Here is an 18,383-nt window from a genome sequence, read left to right as displayed (position 1 = left end):
AAAAAAACCCAAACTAAAAACAAACCCACAGAACAGCAAGGAGGGCTTGCAAAAGCAATTCTGCCCCAATTTCTTTCTGATATTAACATCAACGATTCTAAAGACTTTAACATAATGCAATTAGCAATTTATAAGGTCAATATTTATGTACCTACCACTCTGCTCCCTCTCTACTCCAGATGCCAACAAGTCAGGCTCTCCAAGGCTAATGTCATTAATTCGGGTTCCAAGACACTCCATCTGCAGCACCTTGCACCACTCATCTGCCTCAAGTTCTGTATAAATGCCCAGAAAATCTGTGTGTAGGTATAATACATTGATGATTTCACAATTAATGCTTTTATGTTTTCTAACATCCACGGCTGTTTTACCCACCTGACTCACAAGCAAAGGTTTTTGAGGTGTCATCACTAAAATAAATCCCAACAGCATGCTTCTTTGTGCTCTTAGGCATTCGTAATACATTCTTCACATTATTGAGCTCTGTGACCTGAAAAAGCACACATTTGCAGCTTTATTTAGGAGCTTCAAAAGCTACATATCCACTGCTGACTAGAGGAGAAAGGAATTATACCATGTTACAAAGGACAAAGAACAAGAAAGAGAGAGAGCATGAACTTGTCTATGATTGCTCTTAAAGAAATGCAGCCTTGACATGAATCACCTTTGACAGCCAACTTGAAGACCCTGGATGAAGCAGCCACATCCTCCAGTTCTCTCTTCTATACATGAGCTTCAGCACAACACTACCTGAACAGGATTTTAGCCAAGAGGCAGATAGAATTAAAGCTCACTCTACCTTGTGAAATATCTACACAAAGGGCATGAGAAACAACAACCTGATTTAACAGAAGCAGAGAGAGGTGAAGATACAAAATCCAAAGGATTCACTCATTTGGGGTAATGTCCAGCTCCAGTGGACATGGATAACAACATTGCAAGAATGGTGAAAAGCTGCTCTCTGATGAAGACTTGAGCATATGTTAGAATGATCCACTTTAAAATTTAAATCACAGTTTTACATATACTAAAAACCTTTTTAGCTGTAAAAATTCAGACTTGTAAACACAAAATTATGTTGCTTGGCTGCCAAAGTCCAATTGGAAAAACACATCTTTCAAACCAAAATAATAAACATATCTGCTACCTTGTGTATAGCTTCAGTAAATACATGCTACAGTTTCTTCATATTTATAACATTCACTTTTCATCTTTACAATCATAAGTACAGAACTTGTTTCATTATTTAAATTCCTCTTAATAGAAAGGCTAAGCCCTGGACAGGGAAACAGGAAATTCTGTTCAAATAGTCATTATCAGAAAAAAATCACTGATTCTTTCACTCAGTAGGGATTGAAGAGAGAAAAAAAGGTGGAATACTAGAAATGATCTTAAATGTGTACAACCTAACAGGTTTTCTACTTTGGTCTCATCACTTTTGTTGAATAGTTTCATATCAAAACTGTGTCAACTCCAAACAGAGAAACACAGCAATTATTTTATGTATAAGGCTCAGAAAGTAAATAGATTTATTAGTGTTGTAGGGTTCAGCAACAGAAACTCTTCCTCTAGAGCATCTTATGTTCACTAGCACAACCATTCTATCTCTCTGGCCCTTAATCCTAAAGTCATCCCCTCAAAGTCAGTTTATTGCCCATTCCCTCTTGAACACAGGAGAACAAACATCCCAAAAAAATCACATTTCCAAGCAAGACCCCTGAAAATGTAATCTTTCTGTGAACAGAAGGAACAAAGAGCAGTTGGTGAGCAATGTCTCCCCAGAATAAAAATAAAGAACAGATTCAGTGTCCAGAAATTCGTTCTGTGGGCAGCAGCAGCAGAAAATAATGGAAAGAACAGTCCATGGGGAACTTACCAAACCCTCTGCACAGCTGCCAAAATTTAGCACTCAGGTTTTCATAGCCTCCAGGTTTGAGAATTTGAAGTGTGTCAAAACTGAGACTTCCTAATTCCACTTAATTTTGCATGAGAATTTTTCACTCTTCCAGGAACTCCTGTGATGGAAGCACATCCCCCAGTGCTAACAAGACACCGACAAACTCATTGTTAGGTATGACAAATCTGTCACAACCTATTCCCATCCTGCTCAGCACATGACAGGTCAAGCACAAACTGCCAGCTGCCAAGTTCAACTCTCACATGTTTTTCTCATATGCCAAGGAAAGATTCAAATGCAAGGAGAAAAAAACAACATTTAAAAAGAGGTAAGATTTTCCCATTCAGAACAGCAGCTACCTCAACATCTCTGCTGAGCACATTTGCACCCTCTGCAACTGAACGTGCTGATCAAGTTTTGGATCTACAAGTACAAAAGTTAGCAGAGGTAGAATGTAGTCATACATTCTGGTAATGAATCATTTAGGTGTCTAGAACGTGTCCTAATAGAAAGCTCATTTCTTGAGATCAGGCATGCCACACTCCTGCTGCTGGATATCCCAGTAATTGTCTCTAGCATGGCGAATCCTGAGGATGCTGTGGCAGAGCTTGGTGTGATCATGAAAGGTACTCAGGAAATGGTACACTGACTCTCGATGCCAGCTCGGGAACCAAAAGCACTTTCAGCAGTCAGGAAGCTCAGAAGTACAAGCTGATCAGCTGCTGCCCATGCTCCCCATCAGCCCCTGATGACAGGCAGCACATCCTACATCACAGCAAAAGGGGAAAGGGACAGTTCACTATGCGGGATGCTGCCAGCTACTGCACAGAACTGGGAAAGAAAACCAACCAAGCCACCCAAACAATATCACAAATAACCCTGTGCTCAGACTGAGTGATGCACCTCCAGGCCAGATGGAAGAAGATGTTCCTAACACTGCTAGGAAGGTGAGGACAAGATTAAAACACTTCTTTCTCCCGCTGCACTAAAGGAGAGAGGTTGTAACCACTTGTTTCTCTTTATCTCCAAATCACACCTTACCTTTGCCTTGTACACCCTGCCTTTACCATTCCCAGCATGACCAAGATTGCACTTCACCTCCAAAGTTATCATGTTTTATTCTCATTAGGGTTGCAGGCTGCTACTGTCCAATTGACCTAGACATGGCCCTGCAGTCCCTGCATCTGACAAAGAGCATCCATCACCCATTTCCTCCCAATTTCTGTACTACCAGAGACAGCCTGTACTTTCCGGTCTACTCACTCTAACCTCCAGCTCACCCCTGTCCAACCCAAGGCTTGCACACTGCTGCATCTATGTTATACCCACACTGCAGCTCTAGGACTGTATCTCTCCAAACCCAGCCACAAGAAGCAGGGTTCTCTCCTCCCAGTATATTAGATACCTGTGGTCTACTTCCATTCTAGAGCTCCCCATCAGCAGCAGTTGGTCATTCCTACAAAATCTACCCAGCAGGGAGCAGGACAGAAACCAAGAACAAACAAGATTTTTCTTTCTTTAGGTTTCCCAGCTGAGAATTGTTTCACCAAGTTACATAACAGCTCCCACTCCATCCTAAAGCCCAGCAGAGCAATCCTGCTACATGAGGACAGACACCTTTTGCAATAGTCACTTCAGCTGGGCCATTATGTAGTTATGCAAAACTCAAGGTGTCCAGAAGTATGGTGGCTGGGTGACTTGACCTCACAACAGCATAACTTGCAACTCCTGCATTCTGCTTTCAAGGCAGCTAAACAGGAAAAAAGCATGAATATAATGGCAGTGTTGTTCTGAAGCTGAGAACAGCAATATTTTTCCTTCTTATCATAAATTCCTCTCAAAAGCCAGTTAGTTACTGCAGTAAAGTGCTTCTCTGTAATCTCAAATGCAGAGTAATATATTCCAATAGAGATTTTACAACAATCAGCTCATGCTTGAAATCCCAAAGTTCATCCTTCTGAACAGAAAAGTTTTTCATTTGAATATGCCTTCTCCTACATCTGCTTTTTATTGCTGTGCTCCCCCTAAGCAAACTGTGTTAAGAAGAAAATGCAGACTGCCTAAGACATTATTTATCTCTTATCTTACTGCTTTTGCAGTATTCACAGCAATCTATTTTGCTTTTCTGGGCCATCAACCAGCAGTTAATTCATCTTTCTACGTGAAAACTCTAAGTCAACATAAGAGCAGAGGATGAAGATAGTGAGCACACAAGTGTGCCACTGACCTGGCTGTTAGTACAAGGACAATTCAAAGCGGTGAGCTTCTCCCTGTCTCTGCAGGTTGGATGTACAAGGAAGGAAGGAAAAAGGGATACAGAGTTGGAAAAAACATGAATACCTTCATTATATGAGGATTATTCTTTTTTTAATGTGTTTATAAAGCTCTGTCCTAAGTCATTTCCTCATCACTTCACTCCACCTCCCAGTGTTGTGTGCTGGGAGAAGGGAGGATGGAGAGAATAGAGACCTTGCAGCAGTGTGCAGGTTCTTCCAGGTATCAACCCATGTCCTGTGTGAAGGTAGGCTGACAGAAGCCATGTACCAGAAGCATACACCAAGACCCCTGGCTTACAGCCTGGTCAAATGAAATTGAAGGGGTTTTTACCCCCTCCTTAGGTGCTATCTTGAAGAAATGATGAAATCAGTAGTATTGTGTCATTGATTTCACTGATCATCAAATCCTTTATAAATCATATTTCAGCTCTGAACTGAGGAAAAGGGGTATTTATATTTGGAGAAATACAGCTACAACATTTGGCAGCTCCTGGGCTATTTTGTGCTGCACTGACTGCTTGAGAGCTCTTGTATAATCACATTTCACAGAGCACGGTCTGAAAGTCTTCACATGCATCTGAAGATTTCCTGATGACATTTGATTCTGTTGAGTTGCACAAGCTGAGATCAAACCACTTCCCTCTGAAATCAATCAGATAGGTAGATCTCAGTTCTGGCCTCTGACCCAGGTCCAAATGTCTACTGTAATACGCATACACTCTAATCTCCTCCCAGGTAGTTCAGAGCTCTTCCTCAGCACCAGACCTAGCAGACACAGGGAGATCATCATGGACAAAACCTGGCACTCTGGGACGCTTTCTGAGGTCAATGGCACAGATGAGAGAATGCAAGAGAGTCACTTGAACTCAGTCTTCCAACTCTTGCATGCCTTCTGCTCTGGACACACCCCTATGGCATCTGATTTTTATAGCTGGCAAAAATATAATCCATGAGCAGCTGTCCTCTCTTCTGGGCTGAACTGCTGAATTTGCCCTCACCTTTCAGAGGTTCAGAGATACTCCAGTATGATAGCAGCCCCTTTCAAAATGACCCAGCTTTAGCCAAGCTGCTATTCCTGCTGCCAAGGCTCAGCTGTGCACCTGCACTCCCGAAGGAGAAGTTGTCTAAAGACCACTTGATATTTGACCTGCTGAGTCACCCAGCAAGGAGCTTCAAAATGCCATCATTATCCCAGGTGCCTTCCTGTTGTTCACCCCTGTGTAACAGATGGTTCAGATGGTCTGGCACATATGAACTGAATTCACACTGCAGAAGTGGCAGGCTGCTAACATCTCCCTCTGCCACGTTTTTGGAAAGGAGTCAGGAGCAGACACCAAACATCTGCAAATATTTGAGGCTGAAGTTCTCTCTTTTTTTTTGGGGTTTTGCATTTTTAAAGTAACTGTCCTTCTGTCAGGCTCCTGCAAACCAGTGTTTCCACGGTTAGTTTAATTCATGCATGCTTTCTTTACCTGTAATTAGTAAGCAATGTACATTTATAAACTTTTAACAGAAAGGTGAGGAAACCACAAATATCAGAGCTAAGACAGGACTGACAGAAATCACAAGGAGAAACATATTTGGATAGAGGTTAAAGACCTCCTTCTGCATATGTCTCACCTTTACTTTCAAGCCTCCTTTTTGTTAAGATGGCAATCCATATAATTGAAATACAATTTGTCAGATTAAAATACTTGCAGAGCTGTGTGGCAAAAGAGAGTTATGAGCCAGCAACAGGGATTAATCATTCATTTTGCCAGTTGACAGTACAAGCAATTTCACCCTGACCAGATACACTCGGGGGCGGGGGGGAAATCTTCCATCTCTCCCACTCCCCTCAGAAATATGCAACACATACTTCAGTAAAAGTTATCTCCAGCATGTAAGCTACTGTTTGAATTGGTCCATAGTTCACAAATATGGGTCACCTTTCAGAACACATCACAATAGAAGCCCTGTGAGCAGAGGCTGAAGGAACTGGGGGTGTTTAGAATGGAGAAGAGAAGGCTCAGGGGTGACCTCTTTGCTGTCTACAACTATCTGAAGGGAGGTTGTAGACAGGTGGGGTTGGTCTCTTCTGCCAGGCAAGCAGCAACAGAACAAGGGGACACAGTCTCAAATTGTGTCAGGGGAGGTATAGGCTGGATGTTAGGAGGAAGTTGTTGCCAGAAAGAGTGATTTGCATTGGAATGGGCTGCCCAGGGAGGTGGTGGAGTCACCGTCCCTGGAGGTGTTCAAGCAAAGCCTGGATGAGGCACTTAGTGCCATGGTCTGGTTGATTGGACAGGGCTGGGTGCTAGGTTGGACTGGATGATCTTGGAGGTCTCTTGTAACCTTGTTGATTCTATGATGAGTACAGGTAGAACACTTCCCACACCAGGGGAATGGAAAATGCTCCTGATGCTGCACTCTAGTCCTGCTTGTAAGATTTGCTTGTACATATCTGCCTTACTAAGAACACAGAAGCATTGTAGATAGTTTCAAAAACTTCTTTAAATTATAAGCATAAAAATGAAGTCTACAGCCATGTCTATATCTCTCTCTTCAGTGAGAATAATCATCAGTTTCTGGTTTTCTACTTGCTTACATACAGAATCACATACACAGACCGCAATCCTGCTGTAGTCCAACATTGGCTTAGTCGAAGAAATCAGTCAGGAGCTACTCAATTTAGAGATTCCATTGTCATCATCAGTTTCAGAGGCTGCTTTTTCACTCCCAGGATCAGGAAACACATGCACAAGATAAATCCTTCCATATGGAAAGGCACATGTCTGCCCCACAGACTTGCAATGCACCTTGCTGTGTGGCATTAGAGTGAAAATACCACAATATCCTGACAAGTTAACTTGAGTTCTTTCAAAGCCTCCAACAAGTCATTTCATTCACAGCAAGTGATAATATTCATTAAAGTAAATGTTTAACAGACAGTTATTAATAGAGTGGTCATACTTTAAACATTTCCTTTGCTACTGATACAGCTCTGCTTTAGCAAGCCTGGCAAAACAATTACAAATTACACAATTCAATTTTCCAAATGGATTATTCCATAACTAGACAGAAGGACTGTTTAAATTGCTTCTGCTGTTTCAAGGCAAGATTAATACAATTGGATTAAAACTTGGATTCCCTCGAGGAACTGGTATATTCCTGTCAGCACTATGCTGTATCAGAATAGCAAGGATTCTTCTGGCACACTGCAAGATCAAAAGTCACTCGGAGAAATAAGAGTTACATTTTTCCTTCCTCCAATATTATTTTGTTAAAGCATAAGGTAATTTGTGGTTGATTATTTACATTTAGCAAGTGAAATACAGACAGCTACCTGAAAGGCAACTCTCTGCTTAGATTTTGTAGCCTGGATCCTAATTATTTTCTCTCCCTTGTGGGACCAGATGAATTAAGTGGGCAATTTCCTTTGTGTATGCAAATTTCCAGTTCACTTCATAAGGTACAAATGATTGCTCTCAGATGACCTGTGTTTCAGGACACTTTAACCTTTCCACGTTTAAAAAAACCCAGAAAGATTAGAAAGCATTTAAAGGTTAGCTTTATAAGAAAAAAGAATAAAACAAACAAACTTATTTTGTTGTTTCAAACTTTGAGTGGCAAGGATATAAAAGCTCAGCCTCTGGTACAGGGCTGCAGAGGAGACATACACCACACATCCAAGCGTGAGCAAACTGGACCCCCCAGTGATGAGAGAAGCACCACCAAGACACCGCCCAAGCACTGTTTGTGGCCCCAGGTGGGTGGATCCTATTTGGTAACTATCAGACCTCAGATGGATCAAGGACAGAACTTGAATGGATAAAAGGTGGCAAGGAGATGTTGTAAGACCTCAGACTGCTGAAAGTCAGCTCTAGTGACCGGTATCACCACGGTGCTCTGGGACAGACTCCTTCCACTAATAAATTGAAGTAACATTTGCACTTTAAATCATCACTGAAAAAAAAAGGCAAAATACTGAAGCCATTTAATACTTCAGTGAAGGAGGAAGGTGCTACTGAAAAATTAGTTCCATTCATCATTTTTCTTTTTTCTACTCTTTACAGATTTATGATGGATGAAACCTTTCCTGAGATTGATGGGGTGAGAGGGGCTCCTCAGTTTTCTCAATTAGACGCTGCTTTCAATAGCATTTGAGAATCACTTCAGAAGCCAGGTAAGAAGTTAATGACCACATTTCTGAAACACTGGTAATCTGTAAGTGAGGTTTTCCTCCTACAGTATCATCTATCAGACTGAAATGCATTTGCCTTAGATTCATTAGCACAAGCTTATGACACAGTGACACTTGACACATTAACAAGACTGGCTGGGTTTCTCGTTTGTAGGATTAACTTTATTGTCAGACAGCAAGCAGCAGCCTTCTGTCCAGGAGTGACAGAATTAGAATCATCTTAGAAAAGCCTCTTCCCACCCTTAGCTACAACAGCTGCTCTCACTGGCTGCATGTGTTTCAAGACAACGACTATCTTAGACCTCTGGATGTTGTCTTGAGTACCATGATCCCATTAATATCATATACCAAATCCAAGTGACAAGAACTGTTAGTTGATGACTGCCATATTGCATTGTTTGTGGGGGAGCTGTATTAATAATTAACTGTGGTTTGTAAGAATCAGTTCAGCTATAGAGGGATATAGAGCAGCAGTGACAGTCTCCTTTTTCAACACCTCATATTTAGTACTGTTAGAAACTGCATCATTCTCCCTTACAATTTCACACATTTACAAAACCTTTTTAAACAAACTCATATTCATCCACCTGTTCTCTTTGGAAGTTAACACATTTTAGCCAGAAAGTGGTATTTAATATGCACTGGCTTTTCAGTGAGGTTTGTTAAAAATAAACAGGACCCATCAACTTGTATTGCTGATGACTCTAGAACTAGAAAATTGTCTCATTTATCATCACAGTGAAAAAAAAAAATGGGGAGATGACAGAGTGTGACAATGCCTAAGTGACAACCCACTGTCCCAGGCAATTGCAATTTAACTGCTCTGCTTGGTTAGCCCCAGTACACTTAGAGCAGCAAAGGACAAACATGCAGGAAACATGGAGAACAAATGCTGATGGCAGTGCTCCTACAGTGGCTCCCACTAATGGCAGCAAAAATTCTACCAAGTCGTCCAAGCCTGTCTGCAATCTGCCATGCAAAGCCCATCCATGACATCTGGCTGGGGCAATGATGGGATGAGAAATCTCTTTATACAGAATAACTGCGAGATTGCTGGTAGGAACATTAGCACTGCAGCCCATAATCTGAGTCCACATACCTGGGACCTGAGGCTGACATACGCTTAGGGGAAGAGCTCAGAGCACTGGAGCTGGCAGTCTAACTCAGCAGGTCCAAGCCACCAAAAAGAACTACCCCATAGAAGTTCAGACTGATCATCCCAGGTGTACTCAAGCATGACTCAAACCTCAAGACAGCATCTTCCTAAAAAGGAGACTCAGGATCTAATCTACCAGTTCACTCCAGATGGAAACTGCTTTCAGGAGGGAATTCAACTTTGATTTACCCCTCAAAAGTGACAGTGGAGCTCAACCATTGTTTATTCCTAGCAAATAATCTACCAGAGGAACGAGACACTAAATTTATAGAAGTAACTTAACTATAGACTAAAGCTGAAAATCCCTCAGAACTAGTGGGACTTTCTATGGTGCTTCAGTCTGCAGATCCAGACGTAGCAAACTGCTGTTAGGTTACACACATGACAAGTAAATGCTAACCTAGAGATTTTCTTGACAGAAGAGACAAACAACTCACAAGAATCCAGCTCATTTACATTCCTCATGGATCCATTACCTAATCGGAACTTAAGTCAGCGTGTGCTGCTGATATATTGCATTAATGCAATTGAATCTGACTATAAACTTGCATCAATAATTGCCAGAGCCATACTAATAGAAAACACATTTCACACCAAGCTGCAAACATACACAGTGCAATGCTCACACACATCAAACCAAAAAGAAAACAAAAAATGCACTTCTCATTACTTTTCAAAGTTGCTAAATACAAATTGGAACAAACTATTTCTGGGCATGACTTACTACACCTAGCCACACATTTCATGGCCAATGAATTACCAGCTATGTGGCATATAGACAGACAAGTGTGAATTCAGATTCAGCATTCCCTCGAGATTTTGTCCTAAATGTATGTCAAAGTGAGTAAGTGCAGATCAGCCTCAAGCTGAGCTGTGCTCACTGACTCCCAGGAATTTATGCACATAATTCCTAATCTTCTAATGTATTAAGCTTTTGCCAACAATGATTATAAATTAAAGGGTTTCTTATTTCCATCTCCATGCCCAGGAGAATTACATATGTAAATTCTCTGCTGAATACAAAATGTGCACATAGCTCCTGAGAAGTGATTAGGGGGGGGAAAACCTCACTTCATTCCTTAAATGCCAGTGAACTTAGCAGTTCTCACATCACCACTGCACAAAACACACACATGCTGTCCTTCGTATCTGTAGCTGTCTGTTTCCCACAGATGCAAATTCCTAGTGAAATGGAAACCTTCAAGTACCCATTTTTTAATTCACACATTACCTTGGGTTTTTGCTGCTGGAACTATGAAAAGCAACAGTTATTGAAAAGTATTTCAGCTCTGGTTTTAAAGGGCTGAGGAAAGGGCACCACCTCTGAAAATAAAGTCATTTCCCATTAGCTTAGCAAGATGTTTGCTACAAAGCGGAAAACCAGAACGCTTACTTTGCCTCCGCTTTACCAAATGAAGGAAGACAAAAGTGGCTTTAGGACTTTGATAGTTTAAAAAGTTTTCATTTTCAGGCCCACTAATATACAACAACTTCAGGTTGTATTCTTGAACATATGTAGAAACAAATTTAAGAAACAAATGTATTACCAAGCCTTACCTTGTGATAGCATCTAAAGTAAGCAGCTCGTTCATCTGAGAATTTCTCCAGCCTCTTTGGCCCTTTGCTTGAAGCCTTTTTGAATACTAACCAGCATCTCTGGTAAATCTAGAAACACAAGAGAATAAACTTGGCATCTCCAATTGCTTGAACATCACTAGTATTTGCATAGAAGTTAAATTCTTAAATCAGCTTTTGCTCTGGAGCTACAATTAATGGTTCTTGGTAGCTTAGATGAAAAACAAAACTCAGGTAATGGGTAGTTATGTCCTACTTCTTTTGAATTACTGTCATAGTTTAACCCTAGCTGGCAACTAAGCACCACATAGCTGCCTGCTCACTCCTGCCTCTCCACCTCTGTGACATAGGGAGGAGAAACAAGAAAAAGTAATAAGCTGCTGTTATGAATAGGAAGGTAACTAAGAAAGAAATAAAAGCCCAGAAAAGAGACACCACCCACTGGCTGATGCCCAGCCAGCCCCCAAGCAGTAATCAGCACCTCTTGGCCAACTCTCCCCATTTTACATACTGAGCATGACATTCTATGCCATGCCTTTGGCTAGTCTAGGTCAGTTGTCCTGGCTGTGCTCCCTGCCAGCTTCTTGTGCTCTTGCACTCTAGCAAAACCTGGGAGGTTGGAAAGTGCTTGACTCAGGATAAGCACTACTTAGCAACAACTAAAACATCAGTGTGCTATCAACAACATTCTCACAATAAACTCAAAGTACAGCACTGTACCAGATATTAGGAGGAAAATTAACTCTGTCCCAGTTGAAACCCAGAGAACTCTGATACAATCAGAAATTCTTCTGAAGACACTGACTGAAAGATGGTGTAGGGCTGTAGGGCTTGCAAATGCAGGGCTTTCTAGAAGAGCTTTTTTTCATCTTTAAAAAGGACATATTTTTCCATGTAGATTAGTTACTGTTTCCATTCTTGCATGCTTAAGACAGACATGAATAAACCCTGAGCAAACAGATAGGAATGGAACTTCTACCACACAAGTAAGATAAAACTCTCAAGTGTATATTCTATGTATAAGGGTAAATGAGGATCCATAAGAGAGAAGGAACTGAACTACCAGGTAATGGAAAAGACAGAGCATTTAACTGTAGAACCCAGGACCATCCTGGCAATTGGCATTTTGCTTTCAAGGTCCAACTGAATTTAAATTCAAGGCACATGGAGCAGACTGTGTAGAGCAGTTGAAAAAACACCTTTCCATCTGCGGCATTAAGCCTCTTCATCTCTCAAAACTCCTGCCTCCATTTCTTGCAATCTTCCCACCTATTCCTTAAGTGTGGTGCACTTTCTACCATCCTCTTACATTTAAACCCATAGCTCTCAGCTTAGATAACATACTGGCTGTAGAGAAGGGAAAAAAATTTAAGCCTTGCCAACTGTTCACAGCCTACATTTAATCAGTAATTCCAAAGTAACACCTGGTAAGTTAGAAATAAAACTGCCACTAAAATTAGTGTCATTTCAAAGCGGGGAAAAATATCTGATCAGCAATTATCAAGTAGTTCACAGCTCCAGCAGAGCTCTGGAGCAGCACAAATTCACTGGAGTGATCGGCAACAAGACCCATCAAAACATCTCACTGCCTCCAGCTAACCCAATGCCAACAGGTAACCAGCAAATGAACTCCATCCTTTGAACCCTTGATGGCTTTCTACATAATGTATTCAGTACAAAACAATCCTTTCCACAAAAAGTAGTTGTAATTTTATTTCTGTGCCCAGAAATAATTGTTAGTTGCCTAGCTGTGCTTCTTTTACCAGTTTTAGCTGCTTCTACAAAGATGTCCAGGGAACCATATTATTCCTCTTCAGCTTTATTATCCTGCCTCACATGTGGACACTCATACTCCTGGTCCACTTGGCTGCAGAACCATTTAGCACATGTACAGGCTGCTCTGATGCCAAGCACCAGCTGAACCCATCAAGATTCTCTTCCAATTTTCCAGCTTATTGGCCACTCAGTCTGTTCCATTTGAATGGAATTGTTTAAGAATTACTAGACACTGACTAAAATAAGGGCTTACCACCAAAAATGCAGAGATGTACTCTCACTGGAAGAGACTTTCTACATTTGGCTTTGAGAATCTCATTTGCCAGGCCCAGATAACTTCTTTACACCTGACAAGAAAAATTCTCCAAAATCCCAGCCAAAAGACATTTTCCTGAGTTTGAATATTCAGTTCTTTTGCTTTTCAAAAGGCTACAGTTTTAAGTTAGCAATTAGAAGCCCATACAAGAGAACAGAATCCTTTAGCAATGCACTTGCCATTGTACAACACACATGAGGACAACTACAACATGGTGATGTTCTACTCAGACCATCTGCACTCAGAAGCAACTGAGTCAGCAAGCATCACAAAGCTGTAGCTACAACACTGAGCTCACCACCACATAGAATTGGGGGCAGAACATTGTAATACAAATGAGGAAATAAAGTTTCGTGCTGCCTCCAACAGGGCACAGATCCAGGATGGTTATTGCTATTCCAAATGCCACTAGGAGCGTAAGTACTATTAGCAACTCCACTCAAGCATGGTGGATGGCTTTAAGTAGATGCCACTGGAATTTATTACTGTAGTTCAACAATGACTAATCCAAGACTAACTCTTGAATTTAGATCTGAATCAGAGCACAGCTGTAGAAGGGGAAAAAAAGCACCACAAAAGAACAACCCAGCCAAACAAGTGAACTGAGAAACTATTACATGTAAGTATCACCAAGGATGCAACAGCCAAATCAGCCTACAATATAAACACTGGTCTTTCAGCTTTGGTTCCACTCATATATTATAATATTTCTGTAACAAAAGAGTCCCAAGGTTAGAATATGTTATGCCAGTCTCAAGACAACAACATCATCCAAGTAACTCCACCTGCAAAGAACAAACGGCATTCACGAAGCTAACATGGGCAAACTGCCAGGTCATAAAGGTCCCTCCTCTGAAATTCCTCCTCCTTATGTATGAGCCCGTCAGCTCTCTCCTCATGGAATCTCTAGGTAGAGATTCTACTGCACTGGTACTTTAAAGGAGAACAAAAAGCATTTTGTTTACAGGCAACAAACACTATTTTTGCCTGAATATACAGTTCAGAATCCCATTAATGTTAGTGATTTGACAGAATGGTTTGGGTTCGAAAGGACCTGCTTAGCAGCTTGAAAAAACAAGATAATGGAGCTATCAATAAAGTAATTTCATTTCTATGTTCCCAAGGGACACATCCAACACCATCCTAAACTAAGCATAAAGTACATGATACCCTAACCTTCTAGCAACTGTAAATAAAGAAGAGATTGGACTAAATGACCTTTAAAGGCTCTTTCCAACCCAAACCATTCTACGAACACCCACTGCAGCAGCATCTGCCTAGGCACACTGAAAACCCTTCACCACAGTCAACGCACAGAAGAGATAATGTGGCCAAGACAGCTAATCAGAGACCTTGTTATGAGCTACATTACACAGCAAGTAATTGGGTCCTTGATGCCATCATGATCTAGCATGTGTCTGAGGCAACGCAGTGTTTCTTCCAGTTGAAGACTGCAGGTGAAGTGTTTACTTTGTTACAGCAGTTTTGACAGCAGCAACAAGAACCAGGCCCAAATGCTCTTAGGTGCCTCATGAATATTTAGCTCACTTATCCCCCAGCTCAACATTTTCACTACTATCTATGAATAGGAATTAGTTGAAAGTACTGCCGTAATTACTTCCCTTCCAAACACTTGGACTGACAGTGATTAGATAATCCAAACAGCAAATCAGGATCTGATGTGCTGAGAGAACAGTAATAGCTTCATTTGCATAACACCTAAAACTTAGACAGCTCTCCCTGTGAGATCTTCTGAGAAAGCCAAACTCAACATTTAATTCCAGTATGAAAAATAAATAAATAAAAATCAGCTTCTACTTCCTCTGTGCTCTCCTGAAAACTGCAGCTTCTAACAGCCCACAGAGCAGGCAGCAGTGTAAAATTCAAGAGAAATAATGTGACTGTTTATGAAGATGATCATCTGAAACCCAGAGAGGTGATCCAAGATGCATGTCCAAGGTCATGTCACAACAGTACTATTTTGGGCTCCTAAGATCAGCTGATATAAATCATTACCACGACTGAAGTTAAAGGAATGACTTCAAAGGAATGATGCAATCTGAGCATTTGGATTCTCAGTGCTGTGTGCCTTAGGAACCAGGCAGGATTGCTCAGCTATCTCCATGCACTTTCTGATGCTGGAAATACATTGGGTAGCAAAGGAACTGTTGAACTTAGCTGGAGCTGGACAGCATCTGGCTGAGTTAAATGGATGAACTTTGTTCCACTTTCCTGGGTTTCATGGTTCAGTTGTGGTTTGAGAATACTCTCATGTGGAGAGGAAAGCAGAATCCAGAGGTTTGCTGTTCTACATGAGAGCCCAAACCAATGGGCCATTCTGGAAACCAGTGTAGAAAGGCAGATCTGTCAGCCGGCACCACCTCCCAGCTGACCAGAAACATAAGAGGACAAAACCCTGGATTTTTGAGTGCCTGAAATGTCATTCCTCATACATGAAACATGAACTATTCCACAGAAGAAATGAGTATTTCGATTTAGAAACTCAAATTTGCATTTCTGCCCAAAGCAAGTTTACATCACCCCTCAATACTTTTGTTCACCAAGTGATCTAAAAAACACTTGAAATAGCCAAATATTTAGAAACCGAAGAGGTGAGCCTGTTTTGTCGTGCCTTGGGCAGGAGGTTTAACACTGGCTATTAAAAACACACACAAAAAAAACACTGGCTATTAAAAACACACACAAAAAAATATGTGGCTTCCACCACACCATGGCAAAAGCCTGTTTTGCTTCAGGACCAAACAATCTCACCTCCTGTTTGTTAGTTAAAAGGGACACAGAAGTCAGAGACAGTAGGGCAAAGTCTCATCTGGCAAATTTCTCCTTTGTGAACAAGCGAACCTTCAGGGAAAACTGCTTTATTTTATTCCCCATGTTGTGTTTTTCTGCTCCCTGCCCTAAAACAAAGAATTCCAATGAGTTGCATTTACAGGAACAATGCACTTGGTGTCAAATAAACACAGCTTTGATTCCTCAAAAGCAGTAGCTGCAGATACTTCAGAAAGTCTGAGCTATTGCCAGGAACCTGCCCTTTCTGACTCTACTAACCTCTAGAAACAGATAATCTAGTAAAGGCACAGCATAGCATCACAAAAGACTTCTCACACTATGTTCCAAAGTTGGGTTTGGGTTTTTTTTTGGTAGAGAAAAAGAAAAGGTTGCCACTTTATCAAAGGCTGGTATGCAGCTCTGATATAACTCAGTCACACATGGAAAATCATGAGTGCTTTGCTGAGCCAGTGGACTGTAGCTCCAGGTACAAGGTCCCTTCCAATGGGAAGTTGCTCATGCAGGAAATGAGGGAGTTCATGCTAAGTCTTTGGCTCTTAATTCTTCTATTTACAAAATGCCTTAATATGACACTTAAGCTTCAAGAAGTGGTATAGAGCCCTGAACAGAATTCTTAGCCTGAAGGAAATCAGTGTGAGGACTGGCTCTACGATTCTCTTTGCATCTAGAAAACTAAGTGTTGCCAAGAAAGGCAGGCTGCAGCTCGTTCATTTGATTATATTCCCCATCAGACATGACAGATCTCCACTACATAACTGCTTCTTTGTGAAAAACTAGAGGACTGCTTTCTAGTAAACAGGCGTAGGTACCAGCAAGTTTGACAGCTCCTTTTGTATCATGTTGAATGGGACTGTGTGGCTGTAATGAAGACTCCACAACCTTCCCATGATTTCACAAACTGTGAATGTATTTCTTCCATAAGGTTAAGACTTGAATATACTTTTTGCAGCCCTGTTTTGTCCCTTGCCCACTTCATTCCCATACTGGCAGTGGTGTTCAGTGCTATTTCCTTCTGAAAAACACAAAGCAGAAAACAAGTAGATGGACTGCTAGAAAGCATCACATATAGTTATAAACTTCTCTAATTTGTATTGCAATGTGTATAGCATGACTTTAGCAGTGCACAAAAATGTAGACTGGCTCACTGGCTTTGTAAAATAAGCAGCAAAGTTGTCTGCATGTTGCCTGTAAAGAGATTGCTGCGCTTGGCAACAAGACAATTTCCCTTTCCCAGAATACCCATTTAATGTGTGTTATGAGTAAGTGATATAACATTATTCATTGTGATCAGGTTGTAATGACTACATAAATCAAAGTTGGTTTACATCAAGCTATCTTCTTCTCTAGGGGACTAAAGAAAATAATCTAGATTTCTTCTTCCCCTGAGAAATACATTTGTGGTGAGATAAACCTCACTCCTTCCTCTCATTCAGTATACGTCTTCAGAAACAATATTTTATACTAAGAAGTCATCCAGAGCTGCTAATAAGGAATGTAGCTGTAATCTTCTCTCTGTGCCTGTTCAGAATGTACAATATTGCTTACTATTGCAAGACTTTTTCCTATCAAGTCACAAAACCTGTCTTTGGCAGCGACCAGAACTTGCTATAATTTGAAGCCATACACTTCTTTTTACTGAGGCTCATTAATGCAAGTCACAGCAGATGCCTACTGCTTTAAAATATGAGGCATTTTAATAAGTCTTTCCTCTTCAAAACCTCTTTCTTTCTACCCCTTCCCACCCAACTGGCATTGCATCAACCAGAAGTGGGATTTTTGTTAATGATTCAAGCTCAGAACTCAAAGCTGCTCTTCCAGCCTCAGTTTAAAACACCAAACAGCTGGATTTGAGCCTACAGATGCATTCCCATTTGGCACGCTAGGCAGAAGGCAACTTTCTCCTATTTTTTTTCTTCTCCCTGTGGTCCTTCATGATTACACAGGATTCATTCCACAGGTGAAATTTTTACTTACTGCCATAACACCCTCAGCAGTGAAAAGTCTGTAAGCTGTAACCTAGAGCACGTTGTCCAAGCCATGGCAGGGTGGTGAGGACCATCATCTAAGCACAGAGGCCAAAATGGTTTAACCAAGATAACCTGACAGCTCAGTAATGGAGCCTTTATTTCATCTCTGTGCTATGCTCTATGACAATGGATGCTGACAGGGAAACACTAACAGGCAAAGCCTCCAAATTGCTTGCAACTGCTATCTACTAGTTATTGGTTTAGACAAAGGGCAAAAAAACCTCAAATGACAAAAATGATAGTGCTCCTGGTACAGGTCACCTCTGGCAGATTTCAAGAGGGAATGGACTCATTAAAAGAGAACAAGGAATTTGCTGATACATTCCAGCCTGGTAGAAGAATTAATAAGAAAAAAAATGGAAGAAA

The 18,383-nt window shown here is 41.1% G+C and overlaps 1 protein-coding gene across 4 annotated transcripts in view; it reads right to left on the bottom strand.

Moving 5' to 3' along the window:
• The window catches only part of DOK5 (docking protein 5), a 45,461-nt gene that overhangs the window by 13,504 nt on the left and 13,574 nt on the right, over positions 1-18,383 (bottom strand). For 2 of the 4 annotated variants that reach the window (XM_064167591.1, XM_064167594.1), the window contains exons 2-4: positions 11,070-11,177; positions 376-490; positions 156-296 (exon numbers count right to left, since the gene is read on the bottom strand). In XM_064167591.1, coding sequence (XP_064023661.1) covers positions 156-296; positions 376-490; positions 11,070-11,177 — 364 coding nt within the window. The remainder of the gene's footprint in view (positions 1-155; positions 297-375; positions 491-11,069; positions 11,178-18,383) is intronic. The other 2 variants (XM_064167592.1, XM_064167595.1) reach the window with 1 other exon arrangement.

The sequence above is a fragment of the Pogoniulus pusillus genome, chromosome 29, assembly GCF_015220805.1.
Source record: "Pogoniulus pusillus isolate bPogPus1 chromosome 29, bPogPus1.pri, whole genome shotgun sequence".
Lineage (NCBI taxonomy): Eukaryota > Metazoa > Chordata > Aves > Piciformes > Lybiidae > Pogoniulus > Pogoniulus pusillus.
The sequence above is the reverse complement of the archived record's forward strand: the minus strand, read 5'-3'. Positions and strand labels throughout refer to the sequence as shown.